Consider the following 25545-nt stretch of genomic DNA (forward strand, 5'->3'; position numbering starts at 1 on the left):
AATATTAAAAATATTAACTTGAAAATACACAGGACGATCTTCTTTAGGTATTAACACGGTGCTTCATTTACCGTTATTATAAAAAAAATACAGTATCGGACAATAAAAATGCACCAAAGCCGTTTTCCCACACAAACTAGTCAACTTTGGATTGTCATATCTCAGTTACGTCTCAACCGATTGTTTTCATTTTTCTGTGACGAACTACAAAACATTCCAATTTTCAAAAACTATTGAAAAAGATCAGTGATAACTATTGATTTAAAAGTTACAGATAGGTTGAATTTTGACAATAAAAATGCACCAAGACAAAAAATCATGTAACCAAAAATGCTGAAGTCAAATCACTATGGTGTCTTCGGCAAATATGTTTCTTGTGTGATGACCAAAACATTTGCTGAAGACACCATAGCTATCTGGCTTCAGCATTTTTGGCCACACAATTTTTTCTCTTGGTGCATTTTTATTGTCAAAATTCAACCTATCTGTAACTTTTAAATCAATAGTTATCACTGAACTTTTTCAATAGTTTATGAAAATTGGAATGTTTTGTAGTTCGTCACAGAATAATGAAAACAATCGGTAGAGACATAACTAAGATATTGCAAACCAAAGTTGACTATTTTGTATGGGAAAACAGCTTTGGTGCATTTTCATTGTCCGATACTGTATATACCGTCAAAACCTGAAACGCCATTCTCTTTCTTTATCATTCCTATACCTCTGGATAAAATTAAAAAAAAAGTTAGACGAAATTTAGATTTACGCCCCATTAAAGGGCCTAACCTCTAAAAAATCAGCATATCTATTGAAAATCATCATATTTCATAACAGAAGCATGCTTCTGCCAACACAACCTGAAACGCCATACTCTTTCTTTATCATTCGTATACCTTTGGACATTTCATAACAGAAGCATGTCTTGAAGTCTTATAAAAAAGTATCATAAGTAATCCTACAATTTGATACTATGCAGTAATATTGACTGCATTTTGTATTAAAATTAGCCATTGTGCCAATATAAGGGAAGTATTCTTGAACTTGTAGAATACGGATGTTGTTTGCTTCATTTACTATTATAGCCAGAACAATATACAATGAAAAACATAAACGACAGTTCATTAATTTATATAGTTATGGTACACCCCTATACTGAATCTCGAAAATAATGTTGGTCAAATTCTTCAGTTACGCCCATTTGAAGGTCATAAGTGCTTAACCCAGGCCCCTGACACGGCCTATATCAATGCATTGGAATTATGGTAGACAGGATGTCCTGGGCGCTAATAAATAGCGCCCACTGTCAGATGCGAAAACATCAACAACTTTTTGTTTAACGTTTATTTTGGTTTGTTGATCAATTTTTAAAATCAATTTTTGCATCTCAAATGATCACAAAACACTTCAAACTCGCTTTTATATTAATGTACGGGAAGAGGAGCACGCGATTAGTTGAATAAAACAACCCAACCAACATCCAATGTGAAGGTGCATTTCGTGTTTGGCTCAAAACATTAAACAAAGCAGAGTTTGTTGATTACACGCTCGTTTCAATTTACACGAATATGAGTATAAAGCGGTTAGATGTTGGCTACGATAAAATTCATTCCTGCCAGGGGCCTGGCTTAACCCGTAGGCTACGGGGCTTACAACAAAATTTCAAACCGCTGCCAAAGACGCAAACATCAATATTTTTCAATAAAATTTTGAGATCACTTCACTATTAGTTGTAGTTTCAATTATGCTGGGAGCCACAAAGATTGGAGCCACGAGGACAGTTTTATTCCGGTGGACGTCTGGGTCAGCAGGGGTAAAAATGGCATATCCTTCCTTTTAGTAAGGCCCCGTTAGTTGGAATTCAATTGAATTCATCTGAAAAGTGGTTATTTCTATGGATTATTGTATATTACGTCAGGCCTGGGGGTTAAAAAGTATATAGGTGGTGTAAAACTTTTTCAAGGCCTCCAAAATATTTTCAATTTTGTGCCTAATTGCCTAATTGTGCGCTTGTTAAAGATTTTAAGGCACGCAAGAAGTAGATTTTTCTGCCCTAAGCTAGGTCTTAAGCCTATTGAATTTAACTATAAGTAAAACTTGATTGTAACTTACTGTTTTTGTACAAAAAATCATGTTTTTCACGAAATTAAGATGATTTCACAAGAAATTGCCTTCTTTTAGGCGTTTAATGTTCTTCAAAAGGACCCGCATCAAACGCCTAAATATAGGCAAATTCTTCCAAAATCGTCTTAGTTTCGTAAAAAACATGATTTTCATACAAAAAACAGTATATTACCATCAAGTTTACTTATTGTTAAATTTAATATGCTTAAGACCTAGCTTAGGACAGCAAAATCTACTTCTTGCGTGCCTTAAAAATCTTTTACAAGCGCATAGAAATCAGACTCAAAATTGAAAATATTTTAAAGGCCTTGAATAAGTTCTACACTACATATTTACTTCTTAACCCTCAGGCCTGACGTAATATACAATAATACATAGAACTTACAACTATTCAGATGAATTCATTTGAATTCCAACTAACGGGGCCTTGCTAAACGGAAGGTTATGCCATTTTTACCCCTCCTGACCCAGACGTCCACCGGAATAAAACTGTCCTCGTGGCTCCAATTTTTGTGGCTCCCAGCATAATTGAAACTACAACTAATAGTGAAGTGAACCTCAAAATTTCATTGGAAAATATTGATGTTTGCGTTTTTGGCAGCAGTTTAAAATGTTATTGTAAGCCCCGTAGCCTACGGGTTAATGTTGAATTATTATAAAACTTGTTTATTCTTAGGTAGTTAAATTTAGTACTATCATTACAATTGATCTTCTCAATCTTCATTTTTGGCATTCACTTATAAAACTAACGAATGACAAAGACGTATGTCATCGCTCATTAACATATTCGCTTTTTTATATTTCATACTGATACTATACAATTTTCGACTAGTAAGGTTACAAAACATTCTTACGTACAACATAAAAACATTTGATTTTGAGGTTGATATCTTACCGGTGTTCTCTAAACTGTAATATGTATGCTACTGAAAATCCTCCTGCTTATATTATCGTCTTCAAGAACTTCGTTATCACTTTTCCCAGTATACCTTGCCAATGGACATGCTCTCCAGAATCTTCCAAGTTGCTTAGATTTTCTCTTGGTGATTAACCAAGGCTACATAACCAAGAATATTGAATTTTACCAAAAATTTTATTTTCTAAAGACGTTCTACAGAGTTTTTACATGTATTTTTTTTTTCAAGTATTTCCGGAGTTATTTATTTGTCCATAAAGAAGCAATACAAAAAACTTACGTCCCATGCTAAAAATGGCAATTGATACAATGTTTATGTTTCTACATGTTTAGAAGTACTTCTCTTTTATTGGCGTTATGGATAATGTTTATACAAAATGCAGTCAATATTAGCGCATAGTATAAAATAGTAGCATTATTTATGATACTTTTTATAATTTAAGACTTCAAGGCATGCTTCTGTTATGAAATGTGATGGTTTTCTATTAAAACCCTGATTTTTTTAGGTGTTAGGCCCTTTAAAAGGGCGTAACTCGAAATTTCGTCTAACGATTTTTTTTTTTTAATTTGTCCAGAGGTGTAGGAATGATAAAGAAAGAGAATGGCGTTTCAGGTTTTTATGGTATATTTTTTTTGATAATAACGGTAAATGAAGCACCGTGATTAATGCATTAAAGCATTTCCAAAACACGAAAAAATGCCATTTTGGCTCGATATTTTTCAATATGAATGAGATTTTGTTCATGCGCTGGATTTACTTTTACATCAGCAAAACCACTTTTCCTCACCTAACTTAAAAAAAAGGCGTATGAATTTTCTTCTTCTTAAAAAAATATAATTCGAATACGGCTTGTTGGACTGAAATGATGTTTTCTAAAACGATTGAACATTTGAAGGACTTTAAGAAAAACATACACTGAGAGTAATATTTACCCTGGAACCATATTAGTTATCATATTTTTTTCAATTATCCAAAACCCATCATCTTTTTTATTATTTTTCTGTGGAAAGCTGACTTTCAGCCTCAAAATTTGCTAACAAGCTCAGGATGGTCAAATGCTCCTAACGATTTGTTCTCGAATTTTTATTATTCATCGATTTTCAATACGGGGAAAAGGAATCAATTTTTGGGATTTTTCATGTCAAAACTAGATTCCAAAGAAGAAAAAAAACTACCTATGTAGTTTATCAAAACCTATGGAAGTCATACAATGTATTTAAAATGTAAGTCTAAAATTATATAAAAAAGGGACCCATCTCAAGCAAAGTACTCCAATTTTCATCCTATCGAAAACAAAGCTAAAAAGCGCTATTTGTTTTGTTTTTATTTTTTGTATTTTTTGTACGAGTGAACATTTATGATACTAAAATGAACGGAAAGAATCGATGCTCAAATTGCCTGCTTTTGGAATAGGATGAACATAGGGTTCTGGCTGAACAAAAATACTAAAAATATATAAAAAAAAATAAATAAAATAAACAATCGCTAGTTCTTTAAACTGGTGAGTGAACTAACGTACTGCATAAATCAACTGGGTCCTACCACAACAGATCAATTAATAGTCGCAGTGGTTGTGTACCCCTACAAAAAAGGGTACCCATACCCTATTTAAAGAAAATATACGCTGGTGGATCACCAAATTCTCTAAAAAAAAAAACAAAAAATTGGTCGCAAGCTGAAAAAGTTTGAGAATCCCTGATCTTTCTGTTTTTTTTTTTTTTGTAGCAGGGTGAGGTAAAATCTCCGAATTCCTTCGGAATTCAACAAGAAGTTGCTATCTTATGACATGAACTTGCCTCCGGTCATCAGCTCACTTAACTCGCTTAGAACTGTAAAAAATACAATTTTTAAATAATCAGCCAATGACAAACTTTTGGAGCTAAATATGTACTGTAACTTATTAGTTACGGTACAGCTACCACCCGCCCAGCCAGCAATTTGGTTGCTATATCGAAATTGCAACTGAAATAGTCACACAAATATAGCACCAAAAAAAAATCGTATTCAATGCACGAAACAGGCATATACATACTAAAGTGGAGGCCATATTGAAACATATATACGATTACTGCGACTCCATCCAACATAATTTAAGATTTTTCGAAAAATTTCTACGATTTCTCCGATTTTATCCGCCTCAATATACGATTATGCATGATCTTATTACGATTGAGAGTACCAATATACGACTCAAGATTTTCAAAAAAAAAACGATTGGTGATCAGTGGGAATCGAACATAAGTCCTTTGATTGAGATCTGCGCGTTATCTCTATTGGCTATATTGCCAAGTTGAAAATAGAGAGTTCAAAGTGAATGGCATGAAACGAATAAAAATTAACATGATATGGTGCGTGACTTGTGGTGGGAGCGTTGTTGTTGTGCATTGAGTGGCACCAAAAGTGGTGCTCTGCAAGAGGCCCGGAATTTACATCATTGTTGGAATCTATACATCACTTATTTTAAGTCATGTGCTAGTATATTTGGTTGAAATTATTGCTACCATGGTTGAAATGTGTCATGAACAACAAAAATACAAATTTGTGATGAATACCATTTTTTTTCTTTTTCTCCATCAAATATGTAAACAAAACCATTTACGATTTCCTAGATTAAGATTCGGCTATTAAAAGTGCAGTAACAATCATATGCGACTGTAAAAATAAATATACGATTTCTACGATTTCATTCACTTCGTATGCGACGCAAGTGTGACGCAAATGATCAATATTCAACATTGTTATAGTTGTATACGATTTCACCGATTTTCATCATACCTTTGGGTTGCAAGCTCGATTTAGCAGATTCATATACGATGTGAAGTGACGATTTCCACGATTCAAAGAAATCATATATACGATGCTAGCGAACTTGCAGCTTGACACTGAGAATGTATGTTTATTTCACGATTCTTTCCGATTCTGTGCGATGCTACCGATAGTATCTCGCACCTTTTATGATCGGAGATGACTATAAGAAACAAAATCGCAATTGAAATTTAAATTGGCATGAAATGCGATTTTACGCAATCATTGTCAACAAATATACATATCATTATAAAATTCTGATTCAATATATGAAAATATACTATTTTTTCCACACAATAGTTTACGATACGTGGTTGGCTGGGTGGCGACGCGGGCTGTCATTTATGGACAGAAGAACTTTCCAGGAGCGAGAGAGGCTGTAGAGAATTGTTTGTACGTCTATGGATTCAGGACCGGAGCAGATTTTACATTTTCATTAAAATCGCCTTCACCAACTCGTTTGTTTATGGGTTAACTTCCTTCGTGATTGTTTGCAAAGCTTAGGATGACAGTGCACATATTTAGGGAAGGAATATTAGTAAGCAATCCTAGCTGCACAGTGACCACGTTTACCTATGTGTCTCAACAAAGCAAATTCAAACAGGATTCCAGGACAACTTCTCGTGGAATCTTCGGGATAATTTCTACCGGAAATTACCATTTTGTTTTATTCACGTGTATTTTAATATTTGCTAATTCTACACTCCGGAAATTATCATATATGTTACAGATTCTGCAAACTTAAGAATTTTGTTCTACACAATCAGCAGATGGTAATAGGTAATAATATTTGCCAGCTACGTGACCGTGCGGCTAGCGACGCCAGCCGTCTAGATATTTCGTAAGCCTCGAAGTGTGGGTTTGAATCCCGCTTCAATCGGTGATAACTTTCGTCAAACTGAAAGTTCTTCACTGGACCACTGAGTGATCCGTGTATTGTCCTTTGTCTCATGTCTGTGATTGTACAGTCTGTGCAACCCCTGGTTGAAGACGGTGTAGTGTCTTTCAAATTATAAATTTTGACATATTATTGTGGCGTTTCTTGGATTTACTCATGAAATTCTTGTATGAGCTCTGTCTAAAACTATAGAAAGAATTACAAGAAAATGCATAATAATTTTCTGAAAAAAATACCTATGCAAAAAAGGAGTCCGCAATTTTTTTGAAAAAATAATTAAAAAAAAAATTCCAATATTTTTTCTGGGTTCCTGTTAAAGAAAATATGCCGAGAAGCATACTCAATATATTCATTTTCTCATATGAATTAGAGAAAGCGCCACCAATTAACTGAACTGTTAACGTAAGGGTAGTAAAAACCGTTAGCCTTGGTGAAATTTCCGGCAAAGTAATGCGCCATTTCAGAAATAATGACGAGTAACGGAAAATTTAATATGACATTATGACATAAAAACCAGAAAGATGCTTTTCCATGACGTTTGCTAGATACCTTTCAACGTGAGAGAGAATCCTTAATCTGACGTATAAGTGAGATTTGCATTAGCAGAGTTTTGTTTTTATATTCTTAGAAAAGTTTCTGGCGACATTTCTTGAAAGTAAATATTCCGAACAAAAACAATGAGTTTTTTTTTCGCTAAACTAGATTGAATTCTATGGTTGAATAACTAGCACAATCAAGGCTAGATATCTGCTGAAAATGTCAGTTCAGTGGAACTCAGATTGTCTCGCGCAAACGGGTACACTTTGACGATAGTGATGGTGTGACATGGAGACCGTTTGCCATAGTGGGTGTTGATGCATTCAAAGTTACTGAAGCAAGCAGTACGACCATGTCGATTTACCATCACACAAGATGTTTTACAGTTATTAGCTGAATTTGTTAGTTGTCAAGGAATATTTCCATTAGAATATTTTTTTTCTGTCGACAAATCTGAACCGATTCCCTGACGATTTGTTTTGTTTTTTTTTTTTAATTTCAACCTTTTCTTTTTTTTAAGCAGATTCTTACAAATAGGGTAAATCGCCAATTGTTGCACATCTTAAAACTCGCCAATTGATGCAAAACTCATAAAAAAGCACAGTGTGCAACAATTGGCGAAATTTCAAGGTGTGTAACAATTATCAATTTACCACATTTTGTAAAATCCCCTAGATTTTTTTCCAAAATTTAATTAAAAACTCCTGCGTTAGTCACCAAAATATCTACATTTTTCTCTTAAACAAGCTAACAATGTGTTCTCCCAAAAGTTGCTCCTTTCTTAAAAAAGAGATGCCATGAGTTCCCTTCAAAAGTCAGCCAAACATTTCAAATAAAAAACAGCATACTTAAGTGGTTTTCTTAGCAATACTTCCAGAAAAAAGCCAGTTGAGGATTTGAGGATACTATGAAAATTGAAAGTACACAGCAAATTTATGAGACATTCTCTTCAAACTTTCTTTAGGTCTGTTAGAAACTCCTGTATGACATCCATTTCCGGAGTTAACTTTATCTTTTTCCTAAAAAAATATTTTAAATCGTTCAGATACGATGCTATGAAATCTTTATTGAATATTCAATTGCAATATCGGTCAAAAATTTCTCCATGGTTTCTTTCGAGAATTTCTTCCACAGGTTTTCGCAGTACTGCACCCAGAGTCCCTTACGGGATTTTTCCCGGAGAGCATTTTACCTATAGTAGTTTTAGTGGGATTCCTTCATAAATTTACCCCAGGATTTCTACAAGGGAAGAATATTGAATATTGTTGCGATGTTGTCGCGGAAATTCTCTTGGAAATACTCTTCAATGATTTTCGTGATTCTTTCCGGTGTTCCTCACCGAATTTCCTTTTGAGTTCTTTTTGGGATATCACCCAGAGTTTCTACAGGAGTTATTCCTGGGTTATCTACTTGGGTTCCATTAAGCATTTCTTAAGGAGTTTTTTTTTGTATTTCTTCTTACTGGGCTTCCAGAGTTACCCACGGAATTCCTTCTAATGTTCCTACTGTAATTTCCTCAAAATACTCCCGTGAGCTTGCTTCTATAAATTCTCCTAGGACTTCTGCGTGAGTTTCTCTGGTGGTATTTCTTAAACGTTTCTAGTAGATTTAATATTCCTCTCGAAGTTTCTACTGGGTCTTCCCTTAGAAAATTTCTTCCGATGTTGCTGCCATTTTTTAGGACTTTCTTCCAAGATTTTTTTCAGTGTTTTTTCTGTGCTTCTGTTTAGATTTCTGCTGGAGCTTTTGCTGAAATTTCTCATGGAGTTCTTCCCTCTTTTTTTCCAAGATGTTTTTCTAGATTTTTTCATAGTTGTTTCCAAAATTTCTTGCCGTAATCCTCCTGAAATGTTTTTTTAGATTTCAGATGTCAGAGATATTCTTGGAACTCCTAACGGAAATTATCCCGCGATTTTAGTTGCTTCCTGAGTTCTTGTAGGGATTTTCGTGGTGTTTTCACGGAATACCTCCTGAGATAACTGCAGGAAAGTCTACTTTAGAAATTTGGAGAAGATCTTCGTTCGAAATTCTGAAGAAACTGGGACATCTCCAAAATAAAACTATAAGAGTAATTCCGATACGAAATATTTTTGTCATTTCGTTTTTTTGGAAATTAGTAACTTTGAAAACCTCTAAGAGAAATGCCGAGAGGAAGTACATACGAGCAAAATCTTGGAGGAAGATGAAAGAACTTCCGAAAGGCACTCCTTGCTAGATCCCGTGAACAAGTTCTGCCAAAATCCTTAGGAAAACTTTGATAGAAAACCCAGGAACAACTCTCAGAAATCCGTCATTTCTTCACCTCAACTTAGGCCTCAAACGGGTTTTCACAGTTTTCACTATGGGTAATCTAGTGTTACGAGTGTAGGGAAAGAAATTGGTTTGTGGGGAAATATCTCGCAAGATATAAGTCCTGTTCAACGACACAGGTTGAACTTGCTCGAAGTAGCTGCATCTTGCTCTTACCCATTTGTCATCAAACGAGTAAGAGCGAGATGCAGCAACTTCGAGCAAATTCAACCTACGTCGTTGAACAGGACTATTGTCTCAGTATGAGAAAGCCCATAAAACTGTTTACTCGGGGCACGAGCATTGATTTTCGCTCACTACTTCTCCAACCAAAAGGGCTGCCCTCCTCTTCACATTATAAAACCGATTGGATTCGTATAAAGTAAGGTAGGTGGATTGTGTACACTACTGATGCCAAAATGAACACCCACTTGCTCACACTACTGTAATGAAAGATTTCCATCGGAGTATGCACTTGGCATTCTAATTTAGCGGAAACCGTGCTACTGCGGATGTGAGCAACCCAGCAATGCTCCTGATGGACGTCCCGTCGTCCCTAGGTGGTAATTTGTGATTCTTCCACTGACTGCTATGGTCACGTCACAGCTCCCAGACCACCACCACAGTGACACGTGATTTTCCACTTTGTACAAATTTGGCACGTCATAACCGTGGTAAAAATAATCAGTCAGAATCTAAGACGGAGAGAAGGTTATGAGATACATGAGCTTTCCGGTCAACAGCTCGTAACAATGTTTAATCAAATTGTATGGTTTTTAATAGAGCAATAATCTACCGGGACAGCGCACAGAAAAAATACGGAAATCATCATCTTACGTAAATATTTTAAAATTGAAACTTCTATATCTTTTCCTTCGATTGTTTATAATTTTACAGGTTCATCTGCAATGAACCTGTAATATTATAAACCGAAAAAATATTTCTATCAAAACCAAATACTCAAAAATGTAAATAAAAACGACTTTTCGATGTTTTACTAATTACACTTGCAAATTAAAAAAAAAAACATAAAAATCAAATCAAAATCAATAAATCAAATAAATCCTGAAGATTCAATCAAATATGCATGATTTTATTGGTAAATCAAACCAGTAAGAGAAAAAGCTGTTAAACTCTAAACTTTTAAATTGTGTTATGTGGCAAATGAGCTGTTTCATTGTTTTGACGTATTGACATAGGCATAGTATGTACCCCAGCAGAGCAAAACTAGTGAAACTGTGGTTCTATCTTAAGTTTCTTAAACATTTATTAATAATTTTCCGTGTTAATTTTCTCTCAGTTCTACGAACCATGCCGTTTTTCTTTTGTTGTGTTTGGACTGAATGGTTTATAGTGCGAATGTTTTGTAACCCTGACCCTTAAACACACTAGATTCCGAAAACTATAAATGCAACATGCAAAAAGCAAGTACTAAACTGGAATGCAGATGAATAATTAGTCGTTTTTACCTTTTCAACAATTTAATGCTTCGTGGATGTTTGTTCCTTAGCCGGTAAGTGTTTTTCTGCTTTATCCTGCCCCTTATAATGTACCCAAACAATAAACTCTCTATATCTATCTTACATGTAAACGTAGTTCCACATAGTGATTCATAGAGCAGAACATGAGCACGAGATCCTTTTCGCCCCCAACTGTTTAGCAGCTTCCTCCTGCAGATTGGAAGAAACAAAACCAGCACCAGCTGCATGCAAACATAACCCAGTACAGTGCCTAGAGGCGCATCCACCACGTGCATAGCATCCCATGTAGAAACGGAAAACTCATACGAAATCCCCTACTTTCCCACTTTTCCGCTCGCCATGCACACCAGTTGTGAACGAGAAGACAAAGGGATGTTTAGCAAATTTATAATTTTTCATTGTTCGAGCCGGTGACTTTGGGTGGCTGTGGGTACTATGTACCAACTAGACAAGTGGGAGGGACAAGAGAGGTGAAATATGGTCATCGTGGCCCTAGTGTTGTTTTTCCTACAACAAGGTAGAATTCCATCTGATTATTCCGAGAATGCTATTGTTTCAGTGGTTGGCTTCGTGCAGATTTTTCAATTATGCAAGCCCTACACTTTGCACTACAATAGGGCAGCGAGGGTGGAGATTTTACATGAAGCCCGTGTTTCAAGCGGATGAATTATATCGCTATGAAACTCTACAACATGAGCTTACTGGACTTTGATAGTAAACCTTGATTCCTCGATCCTCGAAGGAAATTGTTTCAGCTGGGGTTTTCAAAAATAGAGTTAACATTGTAGATTGGTTCAGTATACATTTTTTAAATTCTAAACCATGGGAGGATAATCTGCTCAACAGACACCTGAACAAGGACGTCCAGGTAGTGTGGGATAACGGACCGTCTACTACAAAAAAGTGTGAGCCAGGACTACTCTTTCCTCGACCCACTGAACAACATTCCCATGGCCGCCAAACTCATCGTCTATCCGGAACCACCAAGAAGGCATGCTTTATCGAGGAACTAGTGCATATCGCACCCTCAAGGTTGGCTGCGTAGCCTGCAGCAACAAGGGGCTGTCCATAAACCACGTGGTCATGTGGGGGGGGGGGGGGGGGGGTTCGGCCAATGACCATTTTGTATGGACCAAAAAAAAAAATTGTATGGACAAATGACCACGCGGGGGGGGGGGGGGTGTTGTTAAAAAGTCCCAAAAAATGACCACGTGGTTTATGGACAGCCCCCAAACATCGATGACTCGCTTTGAGGAGTCCACCAAGGTAGCATGCTGGCGCTTAGGCAGTTTCCCGAGTGGTCTTTGCCACTCCCTTTGTCCTCGGAAGGCAAGCAAGGTCAACACCACGCTTGCTTCCAACTGCACAGCGCGTATCATGAACTGATTTCGTGTACACAGCGATTTGATCTTCCCGCAAGTAAGACCCTATCAGCTAACACACAGAAGGACGTGTCGACATGGGGCCTTTACTTGCCCCGACCATGTCGGGGGCCCCGTTCCAATCGTCGACTCGGATCCAACCCAGTAGACCGACGCTACGACAGCAAAGCTACCAGGATGTTCTCCTCGCGGCCACTTGATCGCTGTAACGGACGATTTTGGCCGCAGGGCACCGGTATGACCAAAGTAGCCGACTCCGAACCCTTAGACCACCTCTTGCATAGCGTTTGCATTAGCAATTCTCGGAGTCCACGCGACACCTCCTCTGTAGTTTCAAGACGATGTGGGTGATAGCCGTTGAAATGAAATTCGAGCCAAACTCATCCCCACACATCCTCTGGACAAGATTGTCCGGAGTAGTGTCCTCTCCGCATGTGACAAGCATGCGGTCACGTATTGTGCGAAAACTCGGGCACACGAACAAAGCGTGTTCCACCATTTCCTCTAACCAGCACAAACCGGACATTCGGGAGAACCCGCAACCGGAAGCAACCATGGTCTGAAAAGGCCTGTGTCAGGTGGAATGTTACTTCCCCATGGCGCCTGTTAACTCAACTATCTACCCCCGTAATCAACCAATGACTCCACCTTCCTTTGGTGGAACTGTCGTACGCGCGCTGCCATTTGACCATGGACCCAACTAACACAAAGTCGTATAAGATGTTTCATAAGATGCTAAAGTGGTGGCCACATGCGTACATGCTTCCATTTACCCCCGTGCAAAGTGTGCGTACATCGCCTCCACTTTTGCATCCTATGCAACATCATATACGATCGTGTGTTTGCTGGGGAGGCCATCCTGGCCGTTCTGCGTATGCCTCTTGTGTCTTGCATTTTGAAGCACTCTATGTTCTTCCTGATAAGGTTGCCAAAAGCCAACATACCAGTGATAATGCAGAGCGCGTCGTGTGACACGGTACGCGATCGCAACCCTCAGACACATCATCCTATAAATAGGGTAATTGTTCCCTTCGTTGTGGTAGTACCTAATGTTGCGGTAGTGGCATTTGAGCACTTTTTCGACTGAAATGTTACCAAAAGGCATTTTAAATAGATGTATTATGCTTAATTTATAAGATTGCACTTTTTGTGTGCTTAAGTTTTGCCCAAAAACCTAGTTTAAAAAAATATTTTCCTTAATATTTCTGCTGCTGTGTTCCTATTGTTGCGGTATCCCATATGATTTCAATGGGATACCGCAACATTAGGAACCGAAATTAAATTTTACCTCCATAATAGGAACAGTGTGCCTATTGTTGTGGTATGCGATTATTGATCGAAAACAGAGAGAAACGATAGTTTTCATATTTTTCCCAGCAAATATGGATAGAAAACTACCGACTAACGTTTTGAAACAGTTCATGAGATGGCACGATCATATTTTTTTGAATTAATTTACTTTATTACCACAACGATCGGCACACTTACCCTACTTTCCAGCTTACCACGGTAGCTTTCGGTACTTAGCGCGGTGCCCCACGCCGGGCCGCCATACCTTAGTATGGACGTAGCAACACTAGCCAGAAGCTTGCGCTTACTGGCGTACACCGCAGAGCTGATGGACATCATCCGGGGCAGTGCCACTATAGCTGTGGAGGCTCTTTTACAGGCGTAATCAACGTGGCTACCGAAGGTGAGCTTATCGTCGATCATCATGCCCAAGTGTTTGGCACTGATCACCGCTTGCTGCTCCGACTTCCGGTTGTTCACAACCATCACCTCAGTTTTGTGGTTAGCCAACTCCACGCCTCCACCACCTTGAACAAGTGGGTAGTAAGTAATCATTTCCACTTCTTCGATCAACTCACCGTAGACTTCCAGCGTAATGTCGTCAGCAAAGCTGATGATCTCCACTTCACCGGGAACTCTGATCTCAACACCTCGTCGTACATGACATTCCATAACACTGGACCCAGGATGGTATCTTGCAGAAGTCCTGAGGTTATGTGAAAGTACTTCTGACCCACATCTGTGTCGTAAACTAGCACTCGATTTTGGAAGTAACTTCCAAGAGTCTTGTACAGGTACCTGGGTATCATCAGACGCAGGAGCGCATTGGCAATGGGGCACGTTCGGTGTAGTACTAGATTTGTAGTAATGAGCTGAATTTTAGTATGGTAAGAAGGTCATTTCTCCGTTTCTGCAATGGATTTGTCCAAAAAAGCGTGGGTATTATGATTCCTTGCCTAATTTGATGCTGTTTGAGCAAAACTTTGGATAACTATGTTGTTTATGTTGCAAGAAATGGAGAAAACAACGAAACTGTTGCCCAAAGCTTTGCTCAAACAGCATCAAACAGCGGTTAGGCAAGGAATCATAATACCCATGCTTTTTGGACAAATCCATTGCAGAAACGGAGAAATGACCTTCTCACCATACTAAAATTCAGCTCATTACTACAAATCTAGTACTTCACCAATATGTCCTATAGCCGCCCAACTGGCGCTATTGAACGCGTTCCTTTCACCCAGAGTCACTACTGCACAGTACCGAATCCCTCTCCTCTTACGCTGGAGCGCTATCTCGGTGGTTTTTGTAACCGACTGGATAGCGTCTACGGTCGACGTCCCCTCCCGGAAGCCATTCTGGCCACTCGACAGACCATTTACACTCTTGGTGTGCCTCAACATTATATTAAGAATGATCTTTTCGAGTACCTTCCCCGCCGTGTCGATCAAGCATACCGGTATGTATGCCGACGGGTCTCCTGGTGATTTCCCCGCCTTTGGCAATAAAACCAAGCCCTGTCTCTTTCATGCTTCTGCGAAAACTACCTCGTCCAAGCATTTCTGCATAGCAGACCTGAACATCTCGGGAGCCTCTGAACTCCGTCCGGACCTAGGGCCTTACCTACGCTAAAAGGCTTTGCTATCCCCGCAAGTTCCACATCGATAACCCTCTCCTCATCGCCAGCCCCAGTCCCTGTAGCTATCTTACGAAAGGAAGTCAAGGACTAGGTTCATGGCGCGGAAAAAGCACCTCAATGATCCCCTCTAACATCTCAGGAGATTGCTCTGCAAAAGCCATTACATCTCTCGACTTGGTCATCACGATCCGGTTGGAATCACCCCACGGATTCACATTGGTACTCTGACAGAGACCCTCAAAGCAGCCCTTTCCCCCCCCCCCCCCCCCCTTATCGCGGTCTTCAGCGCGGCTTTTGCAGCGGCTTCCTCAGATCGTGCTTGCTGCATCCGTCGCCTAGCCCAGTAAGCCGGTGGTCTCCCTTTTCAAGGGTGGTCTCGCCTAGGCATGGTCGCATTGCATGCAAGAGCACCGCGACCAGTTCGTCGCCGTATAGACCAAGTAGCTTTCGCTCACGGCGGAGCGCCTCCATAAATATCCCTTCGTCAAAGTAGGATGTCTTTTACCTTCGATGGTTTGCCCTAGCCATAGCGAACCACCAGGTGATCGCTGTGAGTGTAACTACACGCAAAACAAGAAAAGCTACCAAAAATTGAGATATGCCTTTTCTACCAATTTATGTATTAAAAACGTACAGAAAATGTGATAAATCATAATCCATTCGTTGTATTAAGATGTTCCATAGCTTCCATACCACTACACACAAACACCTCCATTCAAACCCGAGAAGTTGAACCGGGTTGCGTCTAAAAATAACTTTCGCTTCGCTGCTGAGCTTCGCGTCCTATTGTCTAAATGGAATTTTCCACTTGCGAACAGCAACCTGCTGGATGCGGGCTTTTCAGTGCACAATGGGTCTAGAGTCGTATTTACGAAGACAAAAATGTTTCTGCCAAGTTCTGTCATTTCTTTTTTTTTTTTTCATTATTGTGAAATGATTACGTCCAATCAAGTGTGGCTTATCCAAAAATCTGCTGATTAATTATTCTCTATACAATATCAGAATGTTTTACAAAGTTATAGCAAATTTACAAAAATAAAACATTCGATTGATTTGATTGATTTGTCTTTATTCAAGAGACTTTCAGCCCTTGGATAAAACATTCGAATCATTAGAACTTTTCGAAAAGTTTTCAATAAATTGCAACTTTTTTGCCTTTGGTCATATTTCAGTCGAGTCCAACGATACATGCAGACCAATACATTAGTCACAAACTTTCAAAATTTAATTTAATTCGGTTCGCTTAGTCCTAAGGTACAGTAATTTGTTAAACGGAAGTCAAAAACTAGATATAGATAGAAGGGCTCTAATTTCGTGTAAAGTTGAATAATCAATCAAGCCCAAATTTGCACCAATTAAATCAAACTCGTTGAGAAACAAGTAATCAAAATTTGAATAGTTTTGGTGGACTTTATAAAAGGATACAACTTGCTAAAAATGTTTTAGGCAATTTTTAAAACTTAGCATGCTTTTGTATATACCACTAGGCGGTGCTAAAGGTCAAGCAAATTTTAAATTTAATATATATCAGAATTCTGGTCACTTACAAAGTTGGTACAGTTTTGTCTTCGCACATACGGCTCTGGACCCATTGTGCAGTGTGGTGGCTGTATCACTTCCATCACCAAGCCACGTTTGTGTTGATGATGATAGCTTTCAGCCTCTTGTTTAATCATGTGCAGTTATAGCCGTGCTGGTTAGAGCGCAGGATACTGTGTATCACCATGAGGGTGTCTCGGTTCGGTTCCCGCCGCCGCCCATTGGTATTTGATGCCGCCGCTGCTGCCATGATCAGTCTAAAAATAGAACAAATAATGAGAAACCAGTGCGACAGAGCGCACGCACACATGCGAAATTTTCCTTTTCCAGATTCTAGGAAGCCAATACAATTTTTGGTATACTGCCACCTACCAATTTTTGTATTTGCAAGGCCCTAATACAATATTTGTATATGTTTCATACCCAATTGTATTAGAATCTGCCAATCTCAGGTTGCGTGTATCGTCTACCTTCCAGTTCGAACTACAAGTTAGGCCAGGACCAGGACTACAAAAGGTATCGTCAAAAAGTGACTCCACACCTAGCTCCACACTTGCTCCACACCGTTCCGACAAAAGAGACTAATGTTGAGATCAAGAGAACCTTTTGTCGGAACGGTGTGGAGTCACTTATTGGCAAGGTCAACATATAGCATGACCAGACAGTTTTGCTAGCAGGATCTGACCCCAGTGGTTCGTCAAACAGCTTTGCCATGAACTGCGTGAACTGTTCGATCGACCACCGAGGAGGCACATAGTAATTGCAGAAGAAGACTTCGTTTATCTTATGACGACCACGAAGCCCTCGAAAGATGTAGGTACCAACTGCTGGACGGGGTATTTACCCGTTGTCCATACCACCGCGGGTACTTGGTATAGGTTCGCAATGATGACGATATCCGTGTCCCATTCAGCGACTGCCTGACACAGCAATTGCTGGACTGCGTCACAGTGAATCAGCTATGTTACCTGCACTTTGCACGGCTGTGGTGGCCACATGTACCTCGCACTGTTGCCACTGTATCATGACCACCTCTTCCACGTCCATGATCTCTTCAAGGTTTTTAACCTTCATAGCCGGTTCAGTTGTAAGGACCCTCACCTCGACACCTTTACCAAAGACCTATTTCGCCTGACACCTGTAGACGGCGCCATTGCAAGATTTGTCGCGCTTGAGCTCCTGGATCAGGCATCGATACTCTCCTTCTTCAAGACTTCCGAATGCTTCCACCTCAATGACGAGCGCATCGCCTTTTTCGCGCTTGACACCTGCCCTCCTATCTTTCCTTGGCCTGGTGTCCCGCGCTCCTATTCCTCTGACTTTTTCTTTCCCTTCTTCTGCCTATCCACTAGAGTTCAGGGGGTGTCCTCTTTCTTACCTTACCGATCAGTCTTAGGCCGGGGTGGCCTCTGCTGTACATAGTAGCCGTCTCCATTCCACTCGGTCCATGGCTGTTTGTCTCCAGTTCCGCACTCTGCGTAGGGTCCGCAGATCGTCCTCCACTTGGTCGACCCGTCTAGCTCGCTGCGCACCACGTCTTCTTGTACCGGTCGGATGACTCTCGAGAACCATTTTAGTCGGGTTGCTATCCGACAACCTGATGACGTGACCGTAGCCTCCCGATTTTCGCGATGTGGACGATACCCAAGTAACCACGGTGCTGAAGCCTTATTGCATGCATATATACGGTGTATTTAGAGAAATCATTACTTTACATGCAAACTTAAGGTTGATTTAAAGTGGAAATGGGCAATTATAGAATCAAATTAAGATTATACTGGTATAATCTTAATTCAGTCGCATAATTGCCATTTCCACTTTAAATCAACCGTAAGTGTTCATGTAAAGTAATGATTGCTCTAAATACACCTTATATCTGCATGCAATAAGGCTTCAGCACCGTGGTTACTTGGGTAGTTGGTTCTCTCAACAACTCGTGGTTCATTCACCTTCTCCAAGTCCCGTCTTTCATCTGCACTCCACCGTAGATGGTACGTAACACCTTCCGTTTTGTAGATAGTTAACTTCGTGTTACGGCGAACTTTATTCGATTGTAGAGTTCTGCGGAGTCCAAAGTAAGCTCGATTTCCTGCCACAATGCGCCTCTGAATTTCTCTGCTGGTGTAGTTGTCAGCGGTCACCAGTGAGCCTAAGTACACGAGTTCTTCACCCACCTCGATTTCATCACCGTCGATAGAAATTTGGGGTGGCGGGCGCGGTGATTCCTTCCTGGAGTCTTCGACACATTAATGGCTAATCCGATTCGCCCTTTAGTTGGATGTACGTTTCCGCCATCGTCTCAAAATTACCAGCTGTAATATCAATATCATCAGCGAAACCAAGCAGCTGAACGGACTTCGTGAAAATCGTCCCACTCGTGTTATCCCCGCTCTCCTTTTTACACCTTCTTACGTAATGTTTAACAGCAAGCACGAAAGACCATCACCTTGCCGTAACCCTCTGCGAGATTCGAAGGAACTCTATAGTGTCCCTGATACTCGAACTACGCACATCACTCGACCCATCGTCGCTTTGATTAATCGTACCAGTTTATCTGGGATTCCGTATTCGTGCATAATCTGCCATAGCTGTTCTCGATCGATTGTATCATACGCCGATTTGAAATCGATGAACAAGAGATGTGTGGGCACGTTGTATTCGCGGCATTTCTGCAACACCTGGCGGATGGTGAACATCTGGTCCGTTGTAGCGCGTTCACCCATGAATCCAGACTGATATCGCCCCACGAACTCTCTTGCAATCGGTGATAGTGTGTCCTCTTTCTTACCTACCCTAACATGAGGACCTACCAATGGTCGCAAACCCTTATTGCTCTCGATGGTTTGTTGACATATGCCAGATGCCCATTCGTCTTTTCTTCCAAAACCTCTCCTTTGCCTTTTCTGTGCCCGGGCCTGTTTGGATGACAGACCCTCCTTCTTATTCAAATGGTTCAAATGCTTCCGGACCAGGTTCTACGTTGCATCCCTGGACTTCTCCCGGAATTTGCATCTTTAAAGAGTAATTTCCGGCATTCCATCAGGGATTCCTTCCGGCACTCCTTCCCGGAATTTCTTCCGTGATTCTTTCACGAAATATTCCTAAGACTGTATTAGGATTTTTTATAAGAATTCTTCATAGATTTTCTCCCGGGAATCCTTTAGGCATTACTGCCTGGCTTTCCTTAGGGATTGCTTCCAGGATTCCTGCAGCCGGCAGGTATTGCTTGCGAGATTTTTTCATTGATTTCTCCCAGGTTTAAAGATTCGTACCGAGATTTTTTCAGAAATTCTTAGAAAGGAAAATTCTTACGGAAGAAAAATCATCCGAGATTTCTGCAATGGTTCCTCCCGGGATTCCTATGAAGTTTATAGATTATTCCCGACGTTCCAGTAGGCATTCTTCTAGGATTCGTTCAAGATTTCCTTCCAGAATGGTCTTAGTGATACCTCCCAAGACTTAGTTATTAATTTTTTACCGGATTTCTTTTAGGGATTCATGTAGAGATTGAGGATCCTTCTGAGGATTGCTTTAAATCAGTGGTCACCAAACTGCGGACCGTGGACCACATGCGACCCCCAATCAGGTTTTGTGCGGCCCGCGAACTGATTTAGAAATGTATTAGAAAGTGGCCCACTCATAGGTTCCACAATGAAAATCAGAAGTTTCACCATATTTTAAAACTTGCATGAGAATGAATATTCTGAAATTATGCCAATATCATGAAGAGTTTTTCAAAAGAAGTAAGTATTTTGAAAGTTTTACAAACTGAAAGACAGCTGTTTCGAAATTTGTTTCGAAACTGCTGCTAAGAACGGTGTCTTTCACTTAAATAAGGAGTTTAGGTTAAATTTCACAGGTTCTCTGCCATAGATTTTGAACTTGTGGCTGAACTCATCATTAGTAATTTGTTTAATTTCACGAAAATAAAATAAAAGAAATCCATTTTGTTTTAATCTGCAAAAAAATCCTTGTATTCGATATACTTTATATTCAGCACTACCAGGAAATCATGCAAAAAATTCAGAATATTAGCCTACAATCACTCTCAAAATAAACCAAACTTTCGGAACTTCAGGGATTGGGCAAGATACTCTTCATTCCCCTAGCAATACTTTTGGGAATCCTATTCTAAATTAGCTATTTTGTTCTAGCCAGCGTCGTTATTCCTTATTTTTCGTATGACTTTTAAGTGACTAGTCTGAAATTATTTGCTCATTATTATCAATACCAAGAACTACAAAACCTAAATATTGCGGTCTAGAAAACCCTATTTTTAATTCCCAACAATTTTCAAGATTTTTCCAAGTGAAATAAAATCTTCTGATAACTCTAGAATGTTTACTTATTTGTTCTTGTTCGATATTTTCAAAAACTCATACAAATTAACTTTGTGTTGAATCTTGAAAGTTGTTGAAAATAAATTCATGAATGTCTTGCGGCCCGCAGTCTTTTTTCAAAATACAATTTTGACCCGCAAAGACAATCAGGCTGAGGATCACTGCTTTAAATTCCATTGACTTCTGCTGTGACTCCTTCCGGCAATCTCACTTATTCCTCACGCGATTCGTTTATAAATTCCTCCTGGATGTTTTCAAGGATTTCTTCAGTGATTTCGTGTGGAATTTTTCCTGGGATTTCTTCAGAAATATTTCCTTGAGTTTCCGTCAAGAATTCCTCCAAAGAATCCATTCCTCCCTGGATTTTGTCAAAGATTCCCCCAGGCATTTCTTCATTGATTTATCCCGACATTCTTTTATGGATTTCTTTTAGCATTTCATTTCAGGATTCATCAATTGATCCTTCCTGTTTTTAGGTTTTGTGAAGGATTTTGTTTACGGGATTCTGTCAAGGATATTCCCCGACAATCAATCATGTATTGCTATATGGATTACTCCCCAGAATTCTTCGGAATTCGTGATTTCTTCCCAGACTGCATCAATGATTCTTTCAGGATTCTTTCGTGGGTTTCTCCCGGAATTCCTTAGGAAATTTCTTCCGAGATTCTTTCTGCGAATCCTCCCGGGATTTTTTTCTTTGACTTCTCCCAGGTTTCTTCTGGAGATTCCTCACAAAATTCATTCTTGGATTCTTTCAAGGATTCATCCCGAGATTCCTTAAGAAATTTATTCTGGAATTCCTTCTGAGATTCATTTATTGATTACTTCCGGGATTTCTTCTGGAAGTCTTTCAGGTATTTCTACCCAAATTTATTTAGGGATTCCATTTACAATGCCTCCTGGATCCTTCCACGGATTGCTTCAGATATTTTCTCTCGGGATTCCCTCAGATTCTTTTAACTATCCCATTAAAAATCCTTTTCTGAAAGAATCTCTGAGGACCCCTCAAGGAATTTCTTCTGGGATTCCTCCAGGTATTTCTCCCGGGATTTTTCCTGATACTGGGATACTGAATTCCTCCGGATAAAATTCGTGGGATTCTTGTGAGGATTACTCCATCTTCCATGTCTTTCTGAATATAAAAAAGTTTGAGTTAAATCAAATAAGCCGTAGTGTAATCTGATAGTTTATTCTCTTTATTTCTCGATAAAAGTGGTCTTATACCTATATTGATCAAAATGTAGCAATAGCATAAAAATTATAAAACTTGAAAAAAGAAGATGTTGACTGTCTAAATAAAAGAACTTTTTCGAATTACAGTTTGCGGAGAACTAATCTGATTTCATATAAATCATCATCAATTTTAGTTGTTGGTGATTCCTGGGTTTTTGAGCTTTCACCTTATACTCGATAGCGACTTTTTTTTTCTATGAAATTCATTATTCATCCATTTGTAAAATAGGTACTTGCATGCCATAGGTAGTACAATGTTTGATCCCAGCTAAAAGAGCCTTCCAACACCCTTTAGCTTCCGTTTTCTCTTCTAACCCTTCAATACAAACCAAGTTTCATCTACCTGTTGTTCACTGACCGGGAATAGACAGACAGGAAAAAAGAAGTCCTACCAGGTCAAACAGATTCGCCATATGAAGCATGTCTGTCCGCCGGCGACGTTCAGCTTTAACCTGTAGAAGACACTTCGCTCCGCGTCGGTCGCCATCATCGCCGCGCCGGCCGGAACCAATCATGCTGACATGTCATCTTGATTCGTTGTCCCTGTTTGGCCTCGGGGGGCACCAAATCAATGATGGATGTCAAACCTGGGTGGGGTCCTTTGTCCCTCCACGAGGGGAAGCATATTCGGTAGAAATGTGACCCGGAGTTTAGGTGAATAGGCAGCAAAGGACTTCCTTTCGTTTTTTTTTGTTCGATTGCCTTTTCTCAGCTGGAAATTTCATTACATTGTCAGCGAAGTTACTGTTTCTGCTGTCGGTTGGTAGCCCCAGGCGAAATTTGAATTTATTCTGGTTGAATGACAAGGCAAAATGATTTCGATCACGGGAAACACTCAGTTGCAATTCAACTGAGCATGTAACAATGATTGAAAATATTCACAAACGTTTGCTGCTGAAGTTGACACGGCTTCCGATATGATGAATCGAAGAAATAGATACTTTATAGATTTGCGCTACAATACAATTATAGCATAATAATCCCCCTGTGACCAGCTTCAATAGTACTGATGTTCTGCTTAACTATGGATCTTTTCTTACGAACGAATTCAAACATAACTGCCTCAAACTTTTCGAAAAACCATGATCTAACGAAGTTCCCTCTCGGTAGGGTGTGAAGAAACGAGAATCCAGTGGACCGAACGAGATCGTTGCCTGCACCAGCTGCGCCGGTGGAACCAGCCCATGCACACACTCGGCGAACAATGGCTGTGCTACCGAGGTAAGTACTTTATTAGCTGTATGTATTGGATTTTCTTTTCTAGTATTTTTTTTTCTTTTTTATTAACGTGTATTAGTCTCCTAGTTATTCTTCTTGGTGTAACGTTCTAACTGGGACAAATCCCGCTTTTCACCTTAATTAGATGACTATAAATCGATGTCTAAGTATTTCTCCAGAATTTCCTCAGGAACTCTTTCCAAGATTCCTTTGAGAATGTTCATATTTACAGTGATGCCATTTTTACAGTTCAAATAACTATGGCATGGGCCCATATAGCCGAGGCGGTAAACGCACGGGTATTCAGCATGACCATGCTGAGGGTGACGGGTTCGATTCCCGGTCGGTCCAGGATCTTTTCGTAAAGGAAATTTCCTTGACTTCCTTGGGCATAGAGTATCTTCGTGCCTGCCACACGATATACGAATGCAAAATGGTCATTGGCAGAGGAAGCTCTCAGTTAATAACTGTGGAAGTGCTCAAAGAACACTAAGCTGAGAAGCAGGCTTGTCCCAATGTGGACGTTACGCCAAGAAGAGAGAGAGAACTATGGCAAATTATAAAATTTTAAGCTGCTGATTTACCTATTTTAAAGCATGGTTTGCTTAAGTGTTGCAACATTCTCAACCTTCTAGAAATTCCACCAAGGGTATCTAAAAGAGTTTTTCCAGGTATTCCTTTAGGAATAACTTTATATTTTTTTCCTAGAATTCCAGATGTTCCTTCAGATATTATTCAAGAAAACCTCCATGAATTCGACTAGAAGGAGACTCTTTCAGAAATATAGGCAGAGACTCCCTCATTGTTTTGAGGAATCTTTCGACAGAATTTCAGCAAAGAATTTTTTCGTTAGTCTTGCCACGAATTTCTTCAAAACTTCCTGTAGAAATAAAAAAATATCCTCCAGGGATTCTTACAGAAATGTTGGGTTTCTGCAGGAATGCCAATTTTATTTAAAATTTATCCTGTGGCACTGTCAAAAATAACTTCTGGGACTCCTCAAGATATTCTACGAAGGAATTTTCAGTGGTTCCTCCGGATATTGTTTCAAAAATTGCTGGAGAAATACTTGAAGGAATCCCTGAAGAAACTCCTAAAAGCATCCCTGGAGGGTTTGCCTAATGAATCTCTGGTAAAACTCCAAGAGATCTTTAGAAGACATTCTTGTAAATATTGTGGAGATATTGCTGGATCATAATCCTTGAAACAATCACTGCAGACAATCCTGGAGGAACTTTCCAAGCAACATACATGTTTACAAAACAGAGGCGGCAGCGTAAGTCACAGTGGCTTCTGTGCAACCCTTCATACACTGCCGTTCTGTTTTGTAACCATGTGTGTTGCTTGGGTTCTTTGAGATACCCTCGGAAGGATTCACAGAGGACTCCTGGAGAAATTCTTCGGGCATTTTCGGGAATCATTCCTGGAGAAATCTCTGAATGAATTTCTAAAGGGCTTTCAGGAGATTCGTAGAAAGTTTCTGAAGGGGTTTTTAAGGCACATACTTGAGAAATTTCTGAAAAAAAAAAAACAATTTAAAAAATCGGAAATCCGTGCCGAAACTGAAGACAAAGTTATTGAAAGAATGCTTGCGGAAATCCTTGAATAAATTTCAGAAGGGATCCCTAGAGGGATTTCTGAAGGAATCTATGGAAGAATTTCTGAAAATACATTGAATGTTTTCGTAAAAAAAAATCAGAAGGAATTATGCGCAAAATCATGGGAGCAGACTTTGAAGCCTCTCTATGCGAATTTCTTAAAGAAAGAAACCTTGCAGAATTGTTAGCAACAAAAAACCCTGGAGGAATTGTTGATAAAATCCTTGATGGAATCACTGATGAAATTTTTGAAGAAACTGA

General features: G+C 39.4%; 1 protein-coding gene across 23 annotated transcripts in view; it reads left to right on the forward strand.

The window, feature by feature from the left end:
- The window catches only part of LOC115253727 (glutamate-gated chloride channel), a 773621-nt gene that overhangs the window by 732437 nt on the left and 15639 nt on the right, over nucleotides 1–25545 (forward strand). For 16 of the 23 annotated variants that reach the window (XM_062852730.1, XM_062852735.1, XM_062852744.1 and 13 more), the window contains one exon: nucleotides 23579–23689. In XM_062852730.1, coding sequence (XP_062708714.1) covers nucleotides 23579–23689 — 111 coding nt within the window. The remainder of the gene's footprint in view (nucleotides 1–23578; nucleotides 23690–25545) is intronic. The other 7 variants (XM_062852734.1, XM_062852743.1, XM_062852745.1 and 4 more) reach the window with 1 other exon arrangement.

The sequence above is a fragment of the Aedes albopictus genome, chromosome 2 (genome assembly GCF_035046485.1).
Source record: "Aedes albopictus strain Foshan chromosome 2, AalbF5, whole genome shotgun sequence".
In the NCBI taxonomy this organism is placed as follows: Eukaryota; Metazoa; Arthropoda; class Insecta; order Diptera; family Culicidae; genus Aedes; species Aedes albopictus.